The sequence below is a fragment of the Falco rusticolus genome, chromosome 9 (assembly GCF_015220075.1).
Source record: "Falco rusticolus isolate bFalRus1 chromosome 9, bFalRus1.pri, whole genome shotgun sequence".
NCBI classification, from domain to species: domain Eukaryota; kingdom Metazoa; phylum Chordata; class Aves; order Falconiformes; family Falconidae; genus Falco; species Falco rusticolus.
The window spans coordinates 43,723,701-43,748,101 of record NC_051195.1 but is presented as its reverse complement, the minus strand read 5'-3'; the positions used below and the strand labels follow the sequence as shown (position 1 = coordinate 43,748,101).

The 24,401-nt window shown below is 46.1% G+C and overlaps 1 protein-coding gene across 1 annotated transcript; it reads right to left on the bottom strand.

Moving 5' to 3' along the window:
* Nucleotides 1-3,947: 3,947 nt before the first annotated feature.
* TNFSF8 (TNF superfamily member 8) lies at nt 3,948-22,861 on the bottom strand. The gene is made up of 4 exons (XM_037400529.1): nt 22,644-22,861; nt 15,183-15,228; nt 6,493-6,564; nt 3,948-5,943 (listed from the first exon to the last, which is right to left on the bottom strand). Exons 1-4 carry the CDS (start codon nt 22,836-22,838, stop codon nt 5,546-5,548), a joined length of 711 nt encoding a protein of 236 aa, XP_037256426.1. The 5' UTR covers nt 22,839-22,861; the 3' UTR covers nt 3,948-5,545.
* Nucleotides 22,862-24,401: the final 1,540 nt, after the last annotated feature.

Here is a 24,401-nt window from a genome sequence, read left to right as displayed (position 1 = left end):
TGTTTATTCAGGAAAACACCCATGCCCCCAATATTTAAACTGCAATAATTAACATAGAACAATTTCATTTTACATGATATAATTACTTGGACATTTAATATGTGTCTATTGCTAAAGCCCCCAGTGAACTGTCTCACAACACAGTCAGGTTTATACATCAAAAAAATACCCTTTAAATATAAAGGCTCTGCTATACTGCACACAATTCTGCTTGCCAGAGGCAAAAGTTCTGCTCTTCTACCACTGTCAAGCTTGAGGAACTTGGTTGAAGCCCCTGGAATTACATTCATATAAAGTATTAAAAGAAAGCTTAAAGTTCTCCTTTTTAAGCATTAAACTTAATCTTCCTCTAAAGCATAAACTGTAAAAATACCTATTTTCAGATCATTGCATCTGCCAATATTCACTCACGTCTTTGGAGCACTCATGTAACTATTCAAGCAGGTGGGTTTTTTCCCCCCAGTTCTTCATGCTTCTTTGGTTTCTTTCCTTCCCCCCCACCTTCCCCCCACCCTTTATTTGCTTTTTCCCATCTATTTTATGCAGAGAGGAAAATAGAAGAAAAGATAGGAAGAAGCAGATTAATAGAAAAAAAAAAAAAGGAAATTAAAAATACGTAAACTGAAGGAATAAAAAAATCTGTCAAATATTTACTAACCGGTTGTAGATGGCAAAACCCAGTCACTTCAAAATCTAAGTACTGAATTGGTGCCTAATTCCACAATGTTGCTCTCCCTCTGTTAGTTCTGGACAAGTCTAAGCAATAGGTGCTTGTGGGAATGAAGATGACCTAAGCAGGCAAATCTTATTCTTTTGCATCCATAAATCTAACAGCTTGCTCAGCTGGCATTTACGTTTCACCTTACAGACTTATTCTTCTAGAGAGCCGTGGGCTTTCCGTGAGCCACACACAGCCTCCAAGCACAGGCAGCACTCTGGGAAGCTGTAGAAAGTGTCCATAAATTATCAATCCACAGCTGAAATAATCTTTTCTGTGTCTTGCACTGATGGAGACTGAGGACGCGGTGAGTGGACTGAGTGAAGACTCACCCAGCTGTTGCTGGTGTCTTATCTAGGCAGCTATTTTGGGTGCTCTGACTCATCTCCTGGCAGTTCTTGCTTCACGCTCGCTATAGAGGGAAATAGGGAGCCTAAATTTAGATGCTGTGGACAGGTCTGAAGGGAAATGGTGTACAAGTACTGCAGCATACGGCGCCCTAGGAAACACTGATGACTTCACCCATCCTGTACCACATTGTCGTCTTACCAGAGGAGGGTGGCTGCTGCCTGCAGTGACCCCTGTGCAGCCCAGAGGGATTCTGAGTGTGGAGGGGCTGAAGGCTCCAGCCCCGATGCGAATGGCGGCTCTGGGGGCTCAGTACGTGAATTTCAGAATATGCCGTGCTGTCCTTGTTTGGTCTTTACCCTCCTCCACCCCAAATCTTCAAGGTCCTGGGATCAGTACTGAAAGGAGAAATCAGGAATTTGAACCACTTCGGCCGAGCATCCCTGAGGGGAAGAGGGGAGCAGGGGGTCATGGCTGCAGAATGCACTTTTCCAAAACATTTTTCCAAAACATTTTTCCAAGACTGTATCGTCACAGCCCATCATACTTTCTTGAAGCTGAGCCTATTATAACCATAAAAAGCTGAGGCTGAAAAGGTTTTGAGGTCACTCAGTGCAACGCTTGCTATCACAAGTGTTGCTCATCATAATTTGCATTTTTACAGTTATTCCTCTTACAGAAGCTGCCTTTGAGGTTTTCTCTTGCTGTCTCTCACCGAACACAAGCTGTATCACTTCCAGTTTTTAAAGACCTGTGAGCAAGGCCCAGTTAGAGGTCCCCAAAAGCAATGGCTTTTTATTTATTTTGCTTTTCGGCTCGTTATTTGTGTTGAGTAGTGCCTTTCTTTCTTCAACTTCAGGATAGGGTGTTCCAAAAAAATAGAGCTGTTTGTAGTTTTTGCATCTAAGAACATTACAAAGAACAATAATATTCATTTAAGAGCACAAGCAAGTGGCCAAGGATTTTGCAGAATGCTGTTTGCTCTCCAAAGGAATCCAGGTGTGCAAGAGGTGTGCAGTCAGGTAGTTACCTTGCAGAAGTGCACTGTTGATGTAAGTGGGATCTTTAAAATAGGATTGCTGGATGTTTTTAGGTAGCACCCAGCCCCTGGTTGGCCCACGGCACGGTAAAGGATTTCTCTCTAAGTGACTGTGTTATTGCCTCCCTGTGGGAAGTGCTGAAAAAAATAAAATGAAGCAAAACCAGAAGTGAAGTGAATGCAAAACTCCCTCAGTCAGCACTTGCATAGCCTCTGTCTGTGTCAGATGAGCTGTGACCTAACTGTCATATCTGAGCTTTGAGGAGTTCGGCTGAGGCCAGTTTGGTGGGAACTGTCATCAGGCCTTGTGAAGTCTGATTAGAATCCTGGTTTCAAAGTCTTCACAGCTTTGGTGAAGTTCAGATCCAACTCTGATATCTCTGACAGTGAACTTTATCTGGTTTTGGTTTGCTGTCCCAGATGAGCTTGGATGGAAGTAAATTGCATTGTCCTGAGTTCTATTTAACTCTCTATTCACATTTTCTGTAGCAATGAACAACCAGAATTAAGCCAATAATAGGCATTTTCGCCTATCAACCAAGAGTATGAATAATGGCATGTATTAACTCCCATAGGCGCTGCAGAAAGCAGTTTAAGGGGGCAAGTTTTTCAGTGTCTGAGAAGGGTCAAGAACCCTCAGCAGAGCAACCTGGCTTGTGAGATTGCTGATGCTGCTTGTTTCTGGCGAAGTCAGCCCAGAGCGTACGCGCAGGACGCTGCAGGTTGGCCACGGTGGAGGACGAGGGGAGGAATTTTCAACATTTTTCTGTGATTTCAGTGCTTTCTGCAGTGCTCCCTTCTCCTGGACTGAGCCCTGCGGTGGGGAACCAGGGCAGGGTCCGTAGGTCTGCGATGCTCCTCGGGAGGGTGAGGACCCTCCTGCAGAAAAGCTTGTATGCTGCCAGCCCATCGGGGAGGCTGAGGCGTGGGAACAGGCTGTTCCCCAAGGGGAATTGCTGGTGGTGTTGCTGAAAAGATGCGGCATTGTGTGAAGGATCAGCCTGGACTTTTTTTTTTTTTTTTTTTTTGGCACAGGGTTGTTGTCAATAATGACCTGCTTCAAAAAACTAATAAGTGAAAGAAAAAAGGCTGAAAGAGTGAAGGGACTTGGAGCCCACTGGAAAGCATGGAGGATGCTGCTTGGCTCAAGGCCTTGTTTCAGTGAAAGCTATTTAACATTTTTATAACTGATGGCAAAATTGCACACTATTAATGGGCTCTCTTTATGCCTATAATTTATTCCTGTTTCTCAGAGGCAACAGAGTAGAGGCCAGATTGCTTTATCCTGTGGTATTAAAAAGCCTGGGGCTGAGAAGCTTAGCACTGCTTTGTCAGGATTTTCTCCATCTGGCAAAATAATAGAATAAAATCATCCTATGCAGAGAGCTTCTTTATTTTTTTAAAGAATGGTCTTTCTCTTTCAATTCAAAGCCTTCAGAAAAGGCGGCGAGGAGTGTGTGCGAGTGGTGGTATGTGTGAGTAAATGTATATTTTCATTCATCAGCTGCCTCTTCTATATTCAGAAGCTATGATGCCTGACTGCCTGGCTTGCTTAAACTTCTCTGGGCATGAGTCATGTGTATCGAGGTGGAGGCAGATAGAGATTAAAAACCCTATTCAGAGACATGAGATATTTATAGGATCCAGAGAGGTGAGGAGATCCCAGTGAAGGTTACAATGTCATAGGCAGGGTAAGCTGACTCCTATTAAAAAAGAAAAAAATCTTTAAGGAGAAAAGAAAGAAAGAAAGCACGGATTTAGTTTTCTTCTTCTTTCTTTCTTTTTTTTTTTTCCCCCTCAACCATTAATAGCAAAAGGAATTTTTGTTTTCAGCCATGTTTATCCAAGCGGAAAGCTGGTATCTCTAGCAATGAATTGAACCAATTCCTCATGACTCTTTGAAAGGTTCTTGTGCATTTTGAAGTCACCTGATCAATGGACGAAACCTCACCAGTATGTACCATTGGTTTCTGGTGATGTAACACAAGTAACAGACTACTACTATTAGGAGTATTTTGAATGCGCTTACACAAACTAAGCTATATCAGCTGAAAACATCAGCTAAGCCTGAATAATAAAACACTGAGTTTCTGAAGCCAGAAATAAGATCCGTGACTAAATGTTTTGATGTGGACAGTTCACCCAGCTCTAGTCATGTAAAGGACAGAAGGTACAGGTACACAAGAGGAAAAACTTGAAAAGAAGTGAAAATACACCTTAGTAGGATCTCAGGGATGAAGGGAAAGGAGGAAAGAGTAAACTGGTACCAGCCTTTGGAAAGTTTTGGTCCCTTCCCTTCCCATACTGTAAGAATTAAATTTCCAATAAATGCCTGTGTTAGTGCAGTTCATAGAATAAGAGGGCCTGAGGTTACTCTTTTATCCTTCATTATCTAAGCCTTTGAGTAAACTGAAGCAGCTCAGATCACATCATCCTCCGGACTGCCCAAGCACCGCAGCTCTCAGCCGAGGGCCAGGTCTGAGGTTAGCTTAGGGAAACTCTGGACCTCAGATCTAAATCTTGGATTTTCAGGGAGTGCAGGTGTTAGAAGTGTATTTACACACAGTGTGGTCTGCTGCCGTGCAGGGAACTGTCAAACAGGCAGGGCAGGATTCAAGGAAAATGTGTGATAATTAACTTTGTTATGTGGATGGATTTGCAACTAGGTTACTATTTTAGTATTTGTTACAAAAAGGTCTAGAAACCTCAGGTGAGAACAGAGGCTGTGCACTGTGCATAGACAAAATCTCTGCTCCAAAAAGCTTAATGTTTAAATAGAAAAGATGGGTAAGTAGTGAAAAGGAAGACACTTGGAAGTAAATTGCATAAAGTCTATAGCAGAATGCAGCACAGAAATATCCCGTAAGTTCCGTATCTCCTACGTCCTGCCCCAGAGTTTTAGCTACCAGCCTGAGAGTCAATAATTTCATCATCTTTGCTTTTGTCCAGTCTATCCATAAACCTACCCCAGAGCTGCAGTTGCACACTCTGGTTGTAAAGAAAGCCTTGGTTACAAGCTTTGACTGTAGCTTTTTTGCAAAAAACACTTAAAAATACTACTCCATAGAATTCAGTTTGAAAGATTTCCCCATCTCCTGAGCACAGGCACCTTGCCAGCGGTCCACGGGCTAAAAAGTATTCTTCCTCTAATCTGCTTACATTTTAATCTGTGTTTACACAGTGCTGTTTTGAGGAACCATCGGCAGGTCTGGGGTTACACGCTGGATAGTCCAACAACAGTGCTGCCCTGAGCCAAACCAGAGGAATCTGTCGGGTGTGGGTCTTGGAGTGGTTTAGGTTTTGTTCTGGGATGCTCACAAAGTTCCTTGTTTACCTTAGTGACCAGGTAAAATAGGAGATTCAAAACAAGGTGTTGCTGAGGAAAAGCTGTTGTTCAGGGAAAGGTGAGTTTGGGCAGCAGTGGGAAGCCAGAGAGCTGCTCACATTTTGTCTCTGTACCTCAAGACCCCGAGAACGTTTTCATTGGGAAGGGAAATTTCATTCAAGAATCTAGGATGGTTAAGTGTTACTGATATTCGGTCCTCCGCCTTCAAGTATGTCAAATGGAGCTGGAACAAGGTCTTGAAAGTCTTTTCTTGGCACGTTTCTGACGCGCACCATGTGGTTAACGTTTGCCTGTGGACCTTGTTGTTCACCAGGAGCTCTATCTTCAGGTCGGTGGGGCTGTTAGAACAGCTGGAGAAATGAAAGTTCAAGTTCCAATAGATCAAGTAGAGGCCTTGTTTCCTGATCACCAGCTCTTCTTTCTTGCACTGGATGTCCTCACAAACACCCTTCTCGACCAAGCTCAGTTTTGACCTGTTGACTGGACTGGACACTAGAAAGGAAAGGAAACATGTTTAACAATGAGCCACAGGGCTCTCGTGACCTGACTTCAGCCTTCTGTGGGGTGGCCGTGAGCTTCCTGGGAAATGGAGGGGCCTGGGCAGTGGTTTTCCTGCAGGAAGCTCAAGAAAATGCCCCAGCCAGGCGGCTGGGATTCACACATGGAAGCCGGGTGTTAAAAGTTCCAAGGACTTACACAGCCCTTGGGAAACCCAAGGCAGGGGGGTGGGGTGTAAATGGGTTTCTGTAATATTGGAAGGGAAATAATGGAGGTGTATATTCGTGTGTTTGTGTGCAGAAGGTCTATCTTTATTTTTTCTGATCAAGTTTAGATAAAGAAATTTTATGTGATCAGATAGGGGGTTTACCAAATACACCCACATTTCAGGAAAGCTAAAGATTTTGTTCCTATAAAATGCCCATCTGGTCAGAAAGCTGTTAGCCACTGAAACCAGTTTGGGTGACATGAACAGCCTGCTCTTCAGCCAGCTCTGCAGCCTCGCTCCACCGGCTCTTGCCCTCTATGGGGCTCCCCACTGACCTCTCATGTACGCAGCCGCTCTTTTGGTCGGGACATTCTGTAGGATTCTTAAATAATCTTCGGAGGTGTTCCCTGAAAGAAACAACAGATTAGGTGACCAGTCCTGATTTTTTTTTTTTTTTTTTGTACTGCAAAACGCTGTCAGCATTTGGCACCTCGTTTATTTGCTCTAACTGTGTTATGGACAAGCTCCATAGTGGCAGCTCCAACGTGACAAGCAGCAGTAGCTAGAACAGCACATAGGAGACTTGGTTCTTACTCTTGGCTGATAACATCTGACCTGCACAGGGAATCACGTAACTTGACCGGTAAATTTTAAACTGGTGAAAGCTCTGGTGGATTGCAGCTATCAGTGCGAAAAATGGTGTTTCTTATTCTTCTTACAAATCGATTCTATGTGCAGGTAAGCAGAATTTAACCATGTTATTTGTACGGTGCAATTACAGAAAGCAGCTTTTAAACATTGAACTGGAACGTACTCCTGAAAACGGCTCTTTGGGTGCTTTTGAGACGCCGCTCTGTTCTCTCGCGGGTGAAGTGTGGATGCCGCCGGGACTTTAGGCGAGGTTGTTGGTTGCTCGGACCCCAAGGCTGCCTGCTAGTGGGGCCGGCACAGCCCTGCGCAGCTTCCTCCCAGCCCGGGGCGGGGGGCTCCCGCAGCGCCGGGGACTGTCCCCCAGGGCCGGGCGCCGCCGGGGAGGCTGCGGGGCTGCCCCGCCGCAGGGCGCCCGGGGCCACGCGGGGACGGCGCCCTCCCACGGCCGCGCCCGGCACTGCGGGGCTTCGCATCCCGGCACCGCATCTCCGCGTCCCGGTACCGCATCCCTGTGTCCTAGCCCCTGCATCCCGGCACCGCATCCCGGTGTCCCAGCCGCTGCAGCCCAGTACCGCACCGCTGTGTCCTAGCCCCTGCATCCCGGCACTGCATCCTGGTGTCCCAGCCGCTGCAGCCCAGTACCGCACCGCTGTGTCCTAGCCCCTGCATCCCAGTACTGCAGTCCAGTGTCCCAACCCCTGCATCCTGGTACTGCACCACCGTGTCCCAGGCCCTGCATCCCAGTGTCCCAGGCCCTGCATCTCAGTACTGCACCCTTGTGTCCCAGCCCCTGCATCCCAGTACCACACCCCTGCATCCCACTACTGCAGCTGATATCCCAGCCCCTGCATCCTGGCACTGCACCGCTGTGTCCCAGCACCTGCATCCCAATGTCCCAGGCCCTGCATCCCAGTACTGCAGCCTGGTATCCCAGTCCCTGCATTCCGGCTCTGCATCCTGGTATCCAAGCCTCTGCATCCTGGCACTGCATCCCAGTGTCCCAGCTGCCACATCCCGGCACTGCATCCTGCTGTTTCAGCTCCTGCATCCCAGCATCATATCCCTGTGTCCCAGCCCTCACATCCCTGTATCGCATCCTTGCATCCTGGCGTCCCAGCTCCCACCCACATCCAGGCACCACATCTCAGTGCCCCAGTCCCTGCATCCAGTTACTACATCCCGATGTCCCAGCTCCTGCATCCTGGACCCTGCACCCTACCACCCCCCCTTCCATTTCACCTCCTTTCCAGCCACATTTCACCTTCCCATCTGCTCTGTGTAAGATTTTCCACTTCTAGCCTCACTGGCCATTCAGTGCGTGTCACTGACTGTTCCTCCATTATTTTGCGGTTGTACAAAGCAGAGCTTGTACCTCCCTGTGCAGCCCACGTATGGACACAGGGACAAGATACAGACTCAGGAAAATAGTGTAGGATATCCCAGTGGCTGCAACCAGACAGATGAATGGTATTTCTCCTTCCCTTGGCTCTCCTTTACATCTCCTGGCCCTGCTGCAGCTGGGGAAGGGATGCGTAGCAGCTCAGGTGGGAGACCGGGAATTTCCTGTGTTTTATTTTACAGGTGAATACCAGGAATAGAGTATGAAGGAGTTTCAGTAAAGCCTTACCAATAAATACTCCCCTCTCCCTGGGTACACAGATCACCTAAGTTTTCCTGTGAGTCAGTTTATAAAATTGGTGTAAGTCACACACCCTAAAAGAGTCTCTGAAGGATCAGTTAACACACTAAACTAAGTTCTGCTAAATCTTGATGCTATTACTTGACATCAGATGACATATTTCTTGTTCTTTCCATGAACAACGAATCTACTAAATGCAGTAAGACAAGCATCTTAAGTTTCATAGGATTCCTGAAACTAAGGGTACAAACCAGAGATTCAAACCTCCAGTCCCTGTGGTATCTGCATGGCCTGGTTTTGAAGACCTACTTGGTCAGGAGGATGGATAAATCAGGGGGAAGCTGGTCCTACACACAAGCCCCACCCCCCCACCCCCCGTTGCTGATCTCTAACACTGCACCCATTGCACTCATTTGGAGAAAGGAGGCTGTGGGTATCTTGAAAGAATTGCAATCTTTCATTACAGTAGTTTCAACACTTTTGAGGGAAGCAGGTGCCCACTGCACTCCAAGAATGAGTAAGGCATGTATCAAAGTCCCTTGCCCATGCTGGAAATCCCCAAAGAAAAACCAAAGCCTGCTTTCCTGATGTTAATGTAATGTTTTAGTGAGTGCACAGACACTACAGAGATGTGGAGAAATGGCACAGGATAGGAGAAAACCCTTCTGGCCCTTCTTTCAGACTAAAGCTGTTAGGGGAGCAGCAACAGGCGCTGGTGATGCATAGTCAGCATCCTGAGCCCACCGGTATTACAAGTGTCCTGCAAGAAGGGACAGTATTTTTGCAGAAACTCCATGCCATTTCGGGGGTTTACCATAGAAAGCAGAAAATCCCCTGCTGCTCTGGCAGACTTTGGAAGCTGGCTGGCACGGCCAGTCTGGTGCTGCCGGGGGACATGAGCTGCCTCGGGATGTTCATGGCATCTCTCCGGATCTACCCCTCACTGACCCAGCTGCATTTTGCATTTCCAAAGCTGTAGTTACGTTTATTGGTGTCAGCAAGTTTTATGTGTGGTGTGTGTGTTTAAACCATTTATTTGGTGACATCAGCTGTGTTTGTGAGAAGGCAAGTTATGAGGAAAAAAATGGTTTTATAGAGATGTTTCCGGTTCTCACTCTGCTGAGGCAGCTTGTAACTGTTTTCTATTTTTATTTCTCAAGTTGATTCTTATATCTGAAATATTTCAGTGCAAGCCAGGAGGGGCTGAAATTACTACAGTTTCGGGACTGATCGATGGATACGTTCAATCACATCGCCTAATTGGCTTTGCACTAGGAACAGTGTAAAGCAGAAGTAATCCCACTGAAGTCAATAGGATTATATGAGCTTAAAAATACTGTGAGAAGGAGGGGAAGAAAGCATGTTTGGGACTAAGGACCAAGGAGACCACACTGGTTTCGTGGTCTGCTGTGATGCATGGATGCTGTAGATCAGGCTGTTCTAAGGAAGCCTGCTGATAAGGAGGGAGTCTTGGTAGGAAGCTGTTTAGGGTATTTTGTTGTGAAGAAGCTATTAAGAGAGAATACACTTTTGTCTTCCTGACCCCTTTTAACATAGGATGAGCATCCCGAGGGTGCAGCCCTGAGGAAAAGGGCCAGACTCTTTCCATGAGCTTAATGCAGCTTTTCCCCACTGAGCCAAAGGGGGGGAACCACAGGACTGTGAGATGGGACTGAGAGGAGCTGCAGCCTCGCTGACGCTCCCATGATTTCCACCTGCAGTGCCAAATGGAAAGAGTCTCATTGAAACACAATAGGCCTCTGTCCAGCCAGGAGGAACACACGGGCTTTGGGACACGTGGACATATGGGCTGCTGCCTGCCTCATCCAAGGCGGTGTGACTCTGCCTGGGAAACTCTCCACACTGCTGGCTGCCTCAGTTTCCCCACCCAAGATGGGTATAACGGGAGCACAGGCAAAGGGCACTAAAACCAAGATCTGAAAGCGGCATGCCAGATACCAAAGCATTGCTACCCAGGCATGGAAAGCCCCTCAAATAGGGTTTCTGAAGTTTCTCCTATTACCAGTCATCTCTTACAGCGAGATGCCTCTGAAGCGTGGACACGCATTGCAGCTCACTGGAGGCTGAGCGTAGACAGGCACAAGAGCAGGTCAAAACCCTGAATTTGTTTTATGAAGTAAAGAAGTACAGGCAGGCAACAAAGAGCTTTCAATTCCTGCGTACCCCACACCGATTTAAGTGCTTATACAATTAAGCAAGGTGATTTCATACGTCTCTGTCAGCATGCTGGCGCTAGCAGAACTGCAGAACTTGCCTAATTCTATTTCTCAGCAGCCACGCTCTGAAGTCGCTGTAGCTATCTTTAACTCTCTCCTTCCAGCTTAGTGTCCTGCTAAGAGCTGCCAGCTGGCGCTGATGGACAGTCCCAGCTGAGTCATGCTGTGACAAGTGCCACAAGAGGACAAGTGACGTCCTCTCCTGGGCTCAGTGGCGGAGCTGGGCTCTGCTCATGGCTGTGCCTGTCACACATGCACCAGGGTCTTTGGTTCTTGAGAACCCAAGGGCTGTCACTCTGGCCCTGTGCGTTTGAAGGGGACAGAACTCAGCTGCCAATTTTACCTCCTTCTGAAAGTATTAACTTTAGAAGCATCCCTTTCTTTCCTCCAGATGTAGGAACCTCTTATGAACTCATCACTGCATACCTGGCTACTGCAAAACTTGCAGAGTTTAAGGCCAAAGCTATTTAAGTCTCTAGCCTGCTTGTCAGCATGGCACAGGTCACAAAATTTCACATATAGGTTCATCTATAAGTTGTGTTTTAAGTATTGGAGAGATGGAAGATCTAACATTCAGTATTTTGTAGCAATACCAATTATCTCATTGTTAATTAAATAAGCAACCAGCCCCCATTATGACTGACTGGAATCTGTCTAGCTGCAGTTTCCTCGGGATGCTTACCTAGGAGGATGCTCGTGTGCTCTTTCTAGCATTTGCAAGCCCAGGCTTGCCAAATTTTTTTATTTTTTTTTTAAACGGAGAAACACAGCTCATCTGCCCCGACCTCCCAAGGGCAGACAGGACCTTTTACAGTTTCACATACATGTGCATGAACACATACATGTACTGAAGCTGAGAAGGCAAATATCTATATGGTCTAAAGGTGAGATATCCGTTTCTGAAGAACCAACCATCATGGGATTTGTGACTGACAACCCAGCAGCATCTTTAGTGTTGCACAGGGACAACTCCAGGCTGGAGGAGACCAGATTGAGTTGCAGAAGACCAGACTGCACTCAGAGGTATTGCTGCAAATCTGGAAAGGCTTGTTTGCTTCACTGGCTTCAGCCCCACTTACTCTAGGGCAGCAAGGACGTGAATGTCGCCTGTATTATACTAATTTCTCAGAACCAGATTTTTATTTGAGAACCTATTTCCCTTGCAAATGTGAATGGGGTGTTGGAATTTCCTTTCCTGGTCTGTCCATCAGCTGCTAATAGATCTTACTGCCAGACAAATATATCTATAAATAGTGTGTGTGAGCACAGATATCTACCCGCAGGTTTTTCCTTTTATAAATGAGAAGAGATTTTGGTATCATGTCTTTGCAGTTCAAAATAAGAAGAAAAGCCTTCAGTTCAGGGTGACAACATTTATGGAGAGATGAGGTTTGGAGAGGATGACAAGGAGGTGATGAGGGCTGAACCTCTCCAGATGTTGGCAGGTCATAAATTTCTCTGTGACATAGCTTTCCCTCTAAAATATGAACCTAACAATACCTCTTTGGCCCATACTAATATATAATTTGATATTTATGAAATGTGGACGAGTTTCTGCAGAGAAGTATTTCCACAGACAGTTAGTTCATGAGGAATTTAATTTTTTCCCCCTATTGCTCAGGCATTCTACTGACAATGGCACAGAAGCTTTGAGGAGACTGGCACTGGTTTTCTTACAAACATTTAATTAGCTGACATTGCATTGCTCTCAGCCACTGCCTATGGAGTCCTGCAAACCCATCGAGGACTGGCAGCTGAGTCAGGAATGTCAGCCTTCTATCAATCTGCTTTACTGCCCACTGATGTGTAGCTAATAATAGAACATATTCTCATTGGAAATCTAAATTAAATCATCGTGATTTTTCTGCTTTAATATTACAAAATTTATTCAGAGGTGTAGCTGTGCCTGGACCCCTGGCCACTTGCATTACAATACGATCTCTGCCTGAGTGAACCCTGCTGTTCCCACTAGCACAGCCCTGCATCCCCACCAGCACCTCCGAGATGTCTGCACAAGCAAGGCACTGCTGCAGGGCTGAGCGCCCAGCTGGCAGCCGGGCAATGCTAATTTATTCTTGCTTGCCCATTTTTACAATGCAAGGCTTTGAAGTCCTGATTTGAACAAGTTGGGCACAAAATGTGTTGAAATTATGCTATCAACATCTGGGCTGCCTGAGAGGCAGACACAGATCTGAATCTAAACCCCCAGCAGCTTCAGCCTCCCCGCAGTCCCCAGCCTGCAGTGTTTCTTACGCTTCTGGTTCTTGCTGCTCTGCAGCTGCTGGAAGAGACCTTGCAGCAGTCGCCACAACTCTTGGCAACACATGACAGAGCTTCCTGCTGAGGGGGCCTTTAGTAAATTACCCACTGGGATATATTAATCAATTAGCCCTGCTTTATGCATTTTAAAAGAAAAAGAAAAGGCCGTTATAATTGGCTCACACTTCAAATGCTCTATTAGCCTGCCTGAGATGTACAATCGAGACTGGTCGGCAGCGCAGGGTGGGCTGACAGAGCACTTACACGCAGTGCAAACAGCTTTTAGCAACTCTTCCTGCCTTGTGGGGTTTCTCTGTCATTCCCTGCTTTGTCTTTTCCTAATGGCATCATCTCCGATTTAGCAGCAGAACTCAGAGCTAGAAGGTGCCTGTAATTGTTATCGACCCAAAGCAGAAAAGTTTCTGGCTAATGAAGCAGCATCTTGTACGTTCCTGGAAAGAGTGAATCCCTCCTGCCTGGCACCTGCCAGTTATTGATGAGGAGAAAAAGCAGTTGGCACAGGTTGGCAGATATGAATATGAAATAAAAAAGAGAATAAAATATAAATATCTAAATCAATGCATTTTTGGATTAGTGAGAGCTCTCTTTCCTGCCCTGGGAATGCCAGTATCACTTGTGCTTTGCTTTGAAAAATACTGACCTACAGATACAGTCTCTGTGGCTCCTCTGTCAACCACTAGACTCAACACCAACAGCTTGCCCTGCCTCCTCCTAACTGCTGGTAAAACTCAGCCATTGAAAGCCAGCCTGGTTCTGGTGACTTCTCTGATGTTAGGCTGGTTTACAAGAGGTTGCAGGTTCTGCTTTGGGGCTGTACTGCCTCGTAGCTGCCGGTGACTCTCCATCGTCCCAGTGGACCGAGGACAGCAAGGCTGATGCTCTGCATTCCGCTGGGTTTGCAAAGCTCCTTTTGGGGCACCTTTGGGGACTCACTGGATTAGGGCTGGAGTGTGACTGTCCAAGCGCCCTTACTCAGATCTGCCTTGTATGTTCTGACCTTGCTTTATTTCTGAGGAACTTCAAGCACAATATAAACCACTAGAAATTTTTTAAAAAACTTAAAAAGACTAAAGGAGCTACTTAGGTTGATAGAGAGAAAGTGATACATGCTTAGGATGTCCGGGAAAAGAAAATCCCTCCAAGTTACGGGGGGAATTTTAGAACATAAAAAACTGATGGTCAGGCAAGATGTGCGGTTCTCAGGAAGGACACAGTGACATGCAGGGACTACTCTGAGACCTGTGGGCTGTGAAACAAGCTCAATACTGAACAGTCCTGGATTCAAAAATTATCCAAGATAGAGTATGAGTTGACCAAATGCTACGTTATGTCACCTGTGTGCAGAAATGCAGCTGCAGGAAAGCTGGTTGCGTGGTTAGGACTCTCTGGACCTTGAAATTAGATTACTTCAATTTCCCATTCTGCCTTCGTTTCTAGATGAACACTGTGCTTCATTTTCCTCACCTGTACAGTGGGAAGCAACGGTATCTCCTATCCTGCGGGACCGAGTATGAACTTGTATTTGCAAGAAATCACAATCCTTGGTCCTAAGGGCTGTGTAACCAGGGAAGCAATGTTGATGGAATAAATGGTGCTCCTCCTGATTTATGCTAAGGAAAGGCAGAATCTTGGTACACAGTCTCTGCTAGTCCAGTTAGACAGTTTTTTCCTGTTTTGGGCTCCCTGTGGTCATACTCTGCCTTTAATTCCTTGCTCTGTGGCTCTTGCTGCTGTTCTCCACTCATCCCTTCTAGATCTACCCATTCCCTCCTCCCTTTTCCCCACAAACCAGTAGGAAACATATGACTGCTCCAGGCCAGAGCAGTACAAGAAGAGCTTCAGTTGTTTTGAACTATGTGCCAACACATTTGCACCCACGCCTTGTGAAGACGGGGTGTTATGCCCACATGTGCAAGAGCTAGCCCTTAAAATGAAACCTAACGGACTGATGTTCACATTTTCTAGCAAAAAAGCTCTCTTGCAAAGACACCTCAGGGCAGATTCAGACATACTTGTTATTTCCTCAGCCATGCGTTGGTTTCCGGAGCTACCGAGTAATTTGAAAGCTTTTTCTTCCCCACCCCACCCTGCTACCTTGGCTTTTCACCAAGAATAGACCTTATGTGAAATGATAAAATGTCCACAATTGGCTCATTTGTGATCCTGGACAATATTTGCATTACAGATGCAAATCATATGTATTGCTTAGGTGTCTTACCTGTCCTGATAGGTTTTGAGATGCCCTCTGTGGCAGGATCAGCTGTCTGAATGAGAAGCAAGACAAGGGGTGGTTATTCTGGGAGCAGGGCATATCCATGTTCAAGTACATCCATGCTTTAAATATGGATCTTAAAAGCTTCTGTAGCAAGCCATGAAGGTAATACAGAGCCTGATGCGCAGGGAGCCAGTGCTGGGTGCTACAGTGTATAGCTCCTATGGAGCCTCACAGGTCAGTGAGGGATTAGTGTGGAGGAAACAGCTCTGGCAAGGTCTCTGCACTCATCCAGGTATCATCCTCTGCCATCCCTTGTTACAGCCCTTTTTTTCTATCATAGAAAAAGCTACATTTCTGACACAGCCAGCAGTTCTTTCAGTGTGGTAAGAAAGGTGTGTAGGTTTTGTTGGGGTTGTTTTGGAGACACAAACACTGAAAATTTCAGTCTGTGGCTTGCAAAACTTGGAGCAAGTAGGACAGAGTGGGACTGAGCACCCTTGAGAGCCAGTGTATGTCCCTAGAAAGCCATTAACTGGATGAAAACACAGGCTGTAGAGCCCCAACACAGGTCTGAGAGTGACAGTGTTGTCCTGCTTCACCTCTCCCCCTACTTCTTGCTGGGATGTCAACCCAAAGGTTAACATGGCACAGGGCACTGTCCTCAGTCAGCATGGCCTGAGAACCTCTCAGGAAACAAGCTCCACATGTGAAATATGGTATGTTTCATCTGCGGTCTCGCTTCTGTTTTTCACACCTCTCTGCCATCCAAACACAGAACCCCGAGGCCTGTGCTTGCTTGCAGATTATTTCCACACAGGGAAAGTCACTGACAGCTCATAAACGTCCAGCGATGCCCTCAAGGAATAAAGAAATTCTCCCAGCAGCTGAGGAAAGGTACTAAGAGTGCCTCAGTGTTGGAAACTCTGTGTCATGTCCCTTCACTCGCACACACCAGACAATCCCACACTGATTTCAGTATCAAGGAGTGTTTTTTGCTCAGGCTAACCTAAACCAGCTCCTCTTATCTGGATACCAATTAGCTGGGCTAAGTGTGCAGGCTAACCAGGCCAGGCCCAATTTAGTGTAGATTCGTAGAATATCTGGAGCTGGAAGGGATCCATAAGGATCATTGAGCCCAGCTCCTTGCTCCTCACAGGACTACATAAATCTAAACTATATGACAAAGAGCATCATCCAGATGCTCCTTGAACTCTGACAGGCTTGGTGCTGTGACCGCTTCCCTGAGAAGCCTGTCCCAGTGACCAACCAGGATGTCCAAGAAGAAGAAAGCTAGGAAGCTGCTACCAGCTTTAGCAGGCCATCTAATGTCTCCTGGGAGAGGTGAGGCACACCATGCATGTGGTGGAAGACAACTCCATCCATAGTGGTCTTAAACCATCAGCATTTTCTGTGTGTAAATAGGACAATATGTGGTGTGGGGAGAAGGAAGATGGTTAGACAGTGAGAGAAGTCACGTTGTGTCTGTTTGTGGTACATATGTTCTAGCCTTAAATGTTTAAGAATACCTTTAATTAGACTTTGGCCTAATGTGACCATGTTTTCAACCATGGCTGAGGGGTAGAGCTGCATATGCTCCCGGCAAGTCAATGTTATCCTTTGGTCTAATGACAAAATGTGTCCCGCAGATGGGGATGGCGTAGGTGCTTCAAAGTCTGTATATCTGTAATATTGATTTGTTCATTTTCTTTCCCTGCACCTATGTAAGACGGGCAGAAGTTATCTGTTGAGACAGTATTTCTCCAGGTGATCTTCCTAAGCTTTACAGGCTGCTGGGTTAGGAGAAGAATGGGAACTTACAGCTGTAATTTGAAAAAAAGCCAGGCATTTCCGAGCTTTTTGGTCCCCTACACGACATCCTCCCTTGCAAACTCTCATGGATCCTATGCACGCGTATAATCAAGTGTGGGACTGAGAACAGCCTCAGCTGAAAGCGCTCCCAAGGTCCATCTGCTGGAGCCTCCCCGCTCCCATCCTGCATCCTGCACCCTGGCGCTGGGCTGTCCTGCCTCCATGCACTCGGTGCCGGGAAGCGCCGCTTTTCAATGCAATGGGTGAGCATTTCTGCCCTCTGCAGAGAGTTAAAGGCATTTTTTCTGTGAGGGAAAGGGGATGCTGTGTCCCTAGCTAGGTTATGCTAAATGAAATCAGGCGGCAGACCCACCGCTGCCTGTAGAGGAGTGTTTGGTAAAGCCATGAGACATTATCGGCAGTGAGGTGCCCACCTTGCAGCCCTCCCGCGGAGGTGGTGTGTGGGACACGGCTGGTGGCTCGCTGCTTGCTTTGTAGTCAGGGCCACAGAAACCAAATTAAGACGTACTAATGTGTTGTGTTCTTCTCTGGGAAGTCTCCCAGTGGGTGAAATCAGCAGACACTAATGCAATTTATTTTAATGACAATTGAGTAGATATTCAAATAAAATTATAGAGCTGGCTTTGAAATATTACTGACATTGCTTCTTTCTATTCTAACAGCAAAAATAGTGCATGCAATGCTGTAATTTGGAATGCAGAGAGGCACACAGTAGGAGCCCCAAAATATTAAATTCTACAGTGTCAGCTCAGAGAGAATTCATGACAATGCATTTTACCCCATCTGGAGTGATCTGGGTGCTGCTGGTGAAAGATCTTGGTCTCCACTCAGTGAGCAGAATAATTTCAGTTTGCTTCATTAGAGAAAATTATAATCAGGTGCCAGTGAAAGGCATTTCTTTCTTCTTTCCCTTAATCGTTTTGCAAGAAATTCTCCTAAGCTGAGACAGTCTAGTGCTGCTAGAGGGTCATTCTAATGTCCTGTGTCTGAACTGTGAATGTTCATTTACTCAGAGATCTCTGAAGTGTGTGTCTGCCTTTAGAAAGCCTAAGAAAGCACCCCCCATGCCGAGTCCCCCAGAAACTGGTCTGGGAGCAGCTTAATTAAGTCAAAGGCTTTTCCAGAGTGTGTTCGCACCGCAGCTCTGCAGGGATGAGCTCTTTGGACTGCTGTCCTGAAAGAAGGTTTTGCAGCTTGAAAAAAACCTCAAGGCTGTCCCGTGTTTCTGCTCAGCCTCAGGCCATCATCACTGGTCTGGTGGAGGGGAAGGCAGGCAGTGGCACTTTAGGTAGGTGACCCTGAGCTGCCAAGAGGCAAAAGTAGAAACTAGACGTGAAAACTCCAGAAAGTGGAGCACCGTCCCACAGCTGATCCAGTAATGAGCATCACAGGAAACAGCCCCGTGTGAAATTCAGTTTTTCCAGTACAGACAAAACCTGTTGAAGTTACACCTCTGGGCAGCAGGTGACTGTCACTGTACAGAATACCGGCGGCAAGAGTTAGAACAGTGCAGTTTGCTTCTAAAGTGTCTCAGTGGTTTTCCTGTGGTGTTCAATGAGTGGGAAATCTGTTTTCGGGGGCAATTTTCAGTGGGTTTTGTTTGGTTTCCCCGCCCCCCCCCCCCTCCCGTTTATTTTCCTTTTTGTCAGGGTGTCCACCAGAGGGGGCCAATAGCCACCGAGTGGGGCAGCCCACGCAGGGTTATTGCACCGTGGGTATGAGACACGAAGAGATCGGGCAGGAACAGGCCAGATGCTGTAGTAGCCATTTCTGGTTATGGCAGTCCCACTGCTAAAGGGGTGTCCTGGTTTTGCCTGGGATAGGCTTAATTTTTCTTCCCAGTAGCCAGGACGGTGCTGCGTTTGGGATTTGGTGTGAGAATGATGTTGATACCACAGCGATGGTTTAATTGTTGCGAAGTCGTGCTCACCCTGAGCCAAGGACTTCTCCGTTTCCCATCTCTGCCAGTGAGGAGGGGCACAAGGAGCCGGGAGGGAGCAGAGCCAGGACAGCTCACCCGAACTAGCCACAGGGCTATTCCATACCACAGGCCCTCATGCTCCGTACAGAGACTGGGGGGAGCTGGCCGGGGGCCACCGATCGCTGCTGGGGGACCGGTTGGGCATCGGTCAGCAGGGGGTGGGCAGTTGTGTATCACTGGGGTTTTCTTGGGTTTTATTATTTTCTCTTCTTTTTGTTATCCCCTTGTTCATTACTATTATTATTATTATGAGCAGTAGTAGTAGTATATTTTACTTTATTTCAAATATTAAACTGTTCTTACTACAGGTTCTACCTTATTCTCCTCCCCATCCCACCAGGGCGGGGGGAGTGAGTGAGCGGCTGCTTGGTGCTCAATTGCCAGCTGGGGTTAAGCCATGACAAGGGGTTTTACAGTTTTAACTCCAGCAGCCTGGAAGACTAGATCAGCAAATATCAAAACCTACACTGACTGTTAGCATTTGCCACACTGATGCCTTAACTGTGCTGAAAAGATTTGCCCATGCAGTTTGGAGGTTAAAAATATGAAGTCTACAAAATGCAAAGCAGTGACAGACTGCCCCAAATTATGGACTTTGGACATCAACACAGAATTTGTTCGTAGAGGCGGGTGACCTAGGTGTCTGTTACAGCATACCTTGCAGTACAGCACAAGATTTTCTAGGGTCCATGTGTCTTAAAATTTGCCTAGTCCATCCTGTCCCATACACTTTCACTGATTTTACATCTATATTTCTATATACATAAGTATCTGCATAGGTGTGTGTATATATTTATATCCAGCAGCAATGAAAGCAGAAGGGTGGAAGTTTTAGCACGCTTCTAACAGCGTTAAGAAGAACAATGAAGGCTACAGACCATAGTGACAGCGACTATTCTTTTTCCAGAGAAAAATAAAGTCACCTGTGAAAGATGGAGACAAGTGAATGGCCTGAAGCCAAGGGTTTCTGCAGATGAAAGCTGAAGAAATGATCTGACTTCAGTAGTGCATGTAGTTAGTTCCAAAAAATGTAGTGTAGTTCCAAAAAATGACAGTTCCCAGGTCTGATGCTAATAAGCTGTGCCACCCTTCTTGAAAACAAGGTGTAAAGAAATTCCTTGGGTTGTTGGAAAATGCAGGAGCAGGTTGGATAACGTATATTAGCAGTGCAGTTAGATTCAGAGAAGCAGCTTTGGAATCACAGTTGCTTTTTTATTTTGATCTTTCATGTTGGATTTCCCTTATTCAGAGCACCTAGATGCTGGGTAGTACAAATGCCTTGCTTCTACACAGTTTGATTTGCCCTTTCCAATATGTCTTCCTTCATCTTAAACGAGGCAAGTGTAAATTAATCAAAAGGAAGACAAGCAACCAGCTTCCATGTACCTGCAAAGGGGCTAGGGGACTGTGTGGTCTCCCTGCCACCAGAAGCCTCCTCTTAAGGCAGTGGTACCTGAGGCATGGGTCACAAGGCCTGCATTGTCCCACAGACCCTCTAACACTCCTTTGAATAGAGGAAAATAAAAATTTCTACCGCAGCCTAGCATAGGGGGAGCATGAAGTTGCCACCATTGCCCTTGTGGTCAAGGACCACTCACATAACCCAATTGACAGCATCTGGAGAGAAAACCAGATCTTCCCAAGAGGTCAATCACACAAAATGTTGGCCCTCTCTTCAGGAGTCACAAAGGAAATAATTAAGCCAGATGATGATGCTCTAATTCCTACAGCAACACGGGTCAATATCCACAGGGCTCCAAGTACAAGAACTCCCCAGACCCTCTGTCCTGGAGCTGCTGCAATCAACACTTCAAGATGTTCAACCCAGCCACAACTCCTTTACCGAAGGAGCTTGTGCCTAGCCTTACACTGACAGTGTGACCATGAGCTGAAGTGTTTTTGGAGGAAGCCTGGATTTTCTTGATGAACCCGTCTCACAAAATCAACATTTGTTCCCTGGTCTGGAAATTCAAAGCCAGGCATGGATGGAGAAAGACTATGCTGCTTCCGAACTTGGGGTCTTTCAGCTCCCAGAGAGCAAGAACACAAGTTGTGCTTTTACTGCCAAACTCCTCTCACAGCATAGAATTGCTGCTCGATTTTATTTGTTGTTTCTCACACACCTCAGCTTCCTATTTTCTCCTTAAGCCAAGCTCATTTCCGAAGCAGCTGCAATAATGTCATTACTCTTTTAAATGAAAACCTTGACTCTTTGTGTAATATTACTCCTCTGGCAACTAGTGTAACTGTGTTTATCCTGATGGAAAGGTAATTTAATGCTTACTTTCATAATAAGTACAAATGAAAGCCTCATTATATAGGAAAGCTGTGGCAATTCTGTAATTACCCAAGCTGTTATTTTAAAGATCTCCCTAAATGTCCCTCTGTTTATCACTTGAAAATGCCCATGTCTCATTCTAACTGTGCCCAAACTGCTTCTCTTGTGGAAGAATGCTGATTTCAGGTAAATTACTCCTCTCTGGTGCAACTTAAAGAAGTAACTGTCAAGACTTCATGGTTTAATTTCTGGGTAATGTGCATACACAGGCACACACATTGCACAGGGTAAATTTAGTAAGAGAAAATACTGAGCTGAGAGATCATGTTCTGTTTTCCATGGCGAACTTCCTCCAGCAGCCCTACACTGGTGTTTTCATACTATGAATAGTAGTGGAGGTACTTCAGCACTTAGATTTTCGCAAAAAGATTTCAAAGCCTGTAAAACTTCTAACCTGGCATTTTACCCTGGTAAAGTTCATGCCAAGGTTCCTGGTAAGATCAGAAATGCACTTTTTATATTCAAAACCACTTGTACGTCTCTGCCTTGGCTGTAACTGTCACACTGATCCCCCATCCAACCCCAGATCTACGTGAGAGCAGTCCTCTTTATTTTAAGAAAGAAAAAAAGTCTGTAGGCAGACAGAATAGTTGGTTTTGTGAGACTTTGCCTCACTTATATCCTCAGTCATCCTTGCTACAGCTCTAACTCCGCATTAAAAATCACACCCAGGAACAGATCTGAGAAAAAGAGAGCACAAGTGAGCTACTTTGCCCCTATCAAATGCTCTGGTAGTTCCAGAGCGCTTTGCTTCACCACATCACAGTGCATCCCAGCAGACAGCACCACACAGTGCCACACACAGAGATGTTCTCTGTCATGTCCATTACTGAAATGTATCAGTATTTCAAAAGAACACATGTAGATGCTACCAGACCAGACCATCTTGGCTGCTCTCCACAGAAATGAAGGGAGACATATGTAAAAACAGGTAGCAGACACTGAGGCACTGATCTATCTTCTCTCCACCTCTCTGCCTAGCTAGGCAGGACAGAGAATGGCTTGCATCATGGCTTATGAGCTTTCCACTTCCATTTACAGATTAGAAATTGCATGATAGAAATTAATTCTGCCCATGGAGAAAGATGGTCTTTTTTTGAAAGGTCTTTTCTCTCCCTCTTTGTTTCACTGTTCTCTCCCCTAATTCATGCATGTGCATTTGTAACAGGAGGCAGTGACTGTGTTTCTGGCCACAGAATAATTTTTGGAAAGCAGTAGGTGAAAGAAAGAAAGAAAAAAAGGAAGGCAAGAAGAAAGAAAGGAAGGAAGAAAGCAAGTAAGAAAAAGCCAATGAATAAAGTAAGAAATTTCTTACCGTCCTCTGAACGACTAAGACCATGATGGTGGCTAATGCAAAGACGAGTAACACAGCAAGGGTAGCGATGATGCAATACAAACATGTTTTGTTGGTGGCTCCAAGCCTCCTTGAAACGGTGTCTTCATTCACATGCATGGCTGATTCATGAGAGTCCTTCACCTGAAAAAGTGTTTGCTCTTGTACCGAGCACATTCTTATATAGCTCTCAGGGTACTGCTCTGTATCTCCCCTCGATCAGGTTCAAGTTGCAGCCCATCTCTGTTCCTGGCAGGATTTTCCCCCTTCATCCTGCCTCATGTGATCTGGAAAAAAAACTTCATCACTTGTAGTACAAAGAAAGAGGGACCTGGGGGCGTGAAGCAGGACGCAGCTGTGAAGAGGGGAAGGAGCTTCATGTTCTTGATCAGGGATTTCGCGATGGCAGTCTTGTATGCTGCACCGGAGGTTTCTGATGTCAGAAGGTGAGCAGTTACCAAGATCAGTCATCCCCCACGCCGCCACTGGCTTTCTGCGGAGAGCTGTGCAAATTCTGTTTCATTTTATACTCAGAGCAGCTACAGTTCGGTACAGTAAATCACCCTGGAGCTCTGCCTTCCTGTTGCACAGAGTAACCTCTTACTTCCAGTAGCGTCCCCGAGCTGTGATCTCCAAAGCTCGGTGCTCAGAGGTGACCTAGGCTGTGAATTTGGTGACTGTTGTTACTGCCTGTGAAGGTCTGGAGGTGCTGGGTGAGATTTTCACTGAAGTATTTCACAGAGATGTGTCAGGAAGATCTTTGATGCAGGATGCAAGTTCTAGGCAGAGGTATAGAAAGAAACTGGTCACACCAAAGCAGCTGAAAGCAGGATGTTGGGATGTGCCAATGTAGAGGGTGTCTGTGTTCACCTCCCTGCCCTGGCTTGTTTGCAGCCAGAGAATTAATGCTCACTTCTGTCCTGGCTGCAAGCCTCTCCTCGGTTCTAGCCTGGGACTATCACCCGGCCACAGGGCTTCTCACAGAATTTACATGGGATTTCTTTAACTTGAACTATTCCTAATTCATTTCAGTGTGGAAGAACCCTAACCCTTATTCCCAACCCTACATTTTTTATGTGAGATGACTCCTTGATTTCTAGGACAGTCCATCTTGAAAGAGTCTTGGGTGTTTCTGAAGATTTTCACAGTTAGATGTGTGTCTTCTGCAAGCCAGTAAACTCGTGTAGGGTGATCACAATGTCTGGCAGTATTGCTTATCTCAGCTATTCCAGGTTTGGTAATACAAGGACATCAGAGAAGCCAAACAAGATCTTGCCAATGGTCCACCTAGCTTAACATCTTGCCTTCAGTAGGGAGGAACAAGAGGTGCTATAGGAAGAATATCAGAACAGAACATTTATTGAGTGTAATTCTCTGTAATTCTCAAATTCTTCTGATTTGGACTTGTAGGACTCCCAAACCAGAAGTTGTACCTTTCTATTTTAATCCAATTCTTCTTCACACCCCTGATGTTACAGAGTCCTGGCATCTTACTGTTATTACTACCACCTTTAATCACATCACTAGAGCACAACACTACAGAGGCTTCCACAGACTTCCGCAGTACTGGTTTTCAGAGCATCTCTTATCACCGTGGAAACAGGCAAAATCTATTTTAATCAGAGGCAAGGGGAAGCAGCCACCTTTCCTTAAGGGTGAGGCAATAGTCTCACTTGGTCAGGCCTCCCTCAGGAGATCTGTCGCTCGAGCCTGACAGGTTGGATGAGGTGGATCCTCACC

Excerpts from the sequence above, each read along its gene's own strand:
- TNFSF8 (XM_037400529.1), bottom strand. The coding sequence starts at position 22,838 with ATGTGCTCGGTACAAGAGCAAACACTTTTTCAGGTGAAGGACTCTCAT. Across the intron at positions 6,565-15,182 it reads CTCAAAACCTATCAGGACAG|GGAACACCTCCGAAGATTAT; the intron begins GTAAGACACCTA and ends TGTTTCTTTCAG. Across the intron at positions 5,944-6,492 it reads AGCGGCTGCGTACATGAGAG|TGTCCAGTCCAGTCAACAGG; the intron begins GTCAGTGGGGAG and ends TTTCCTTTCTAG.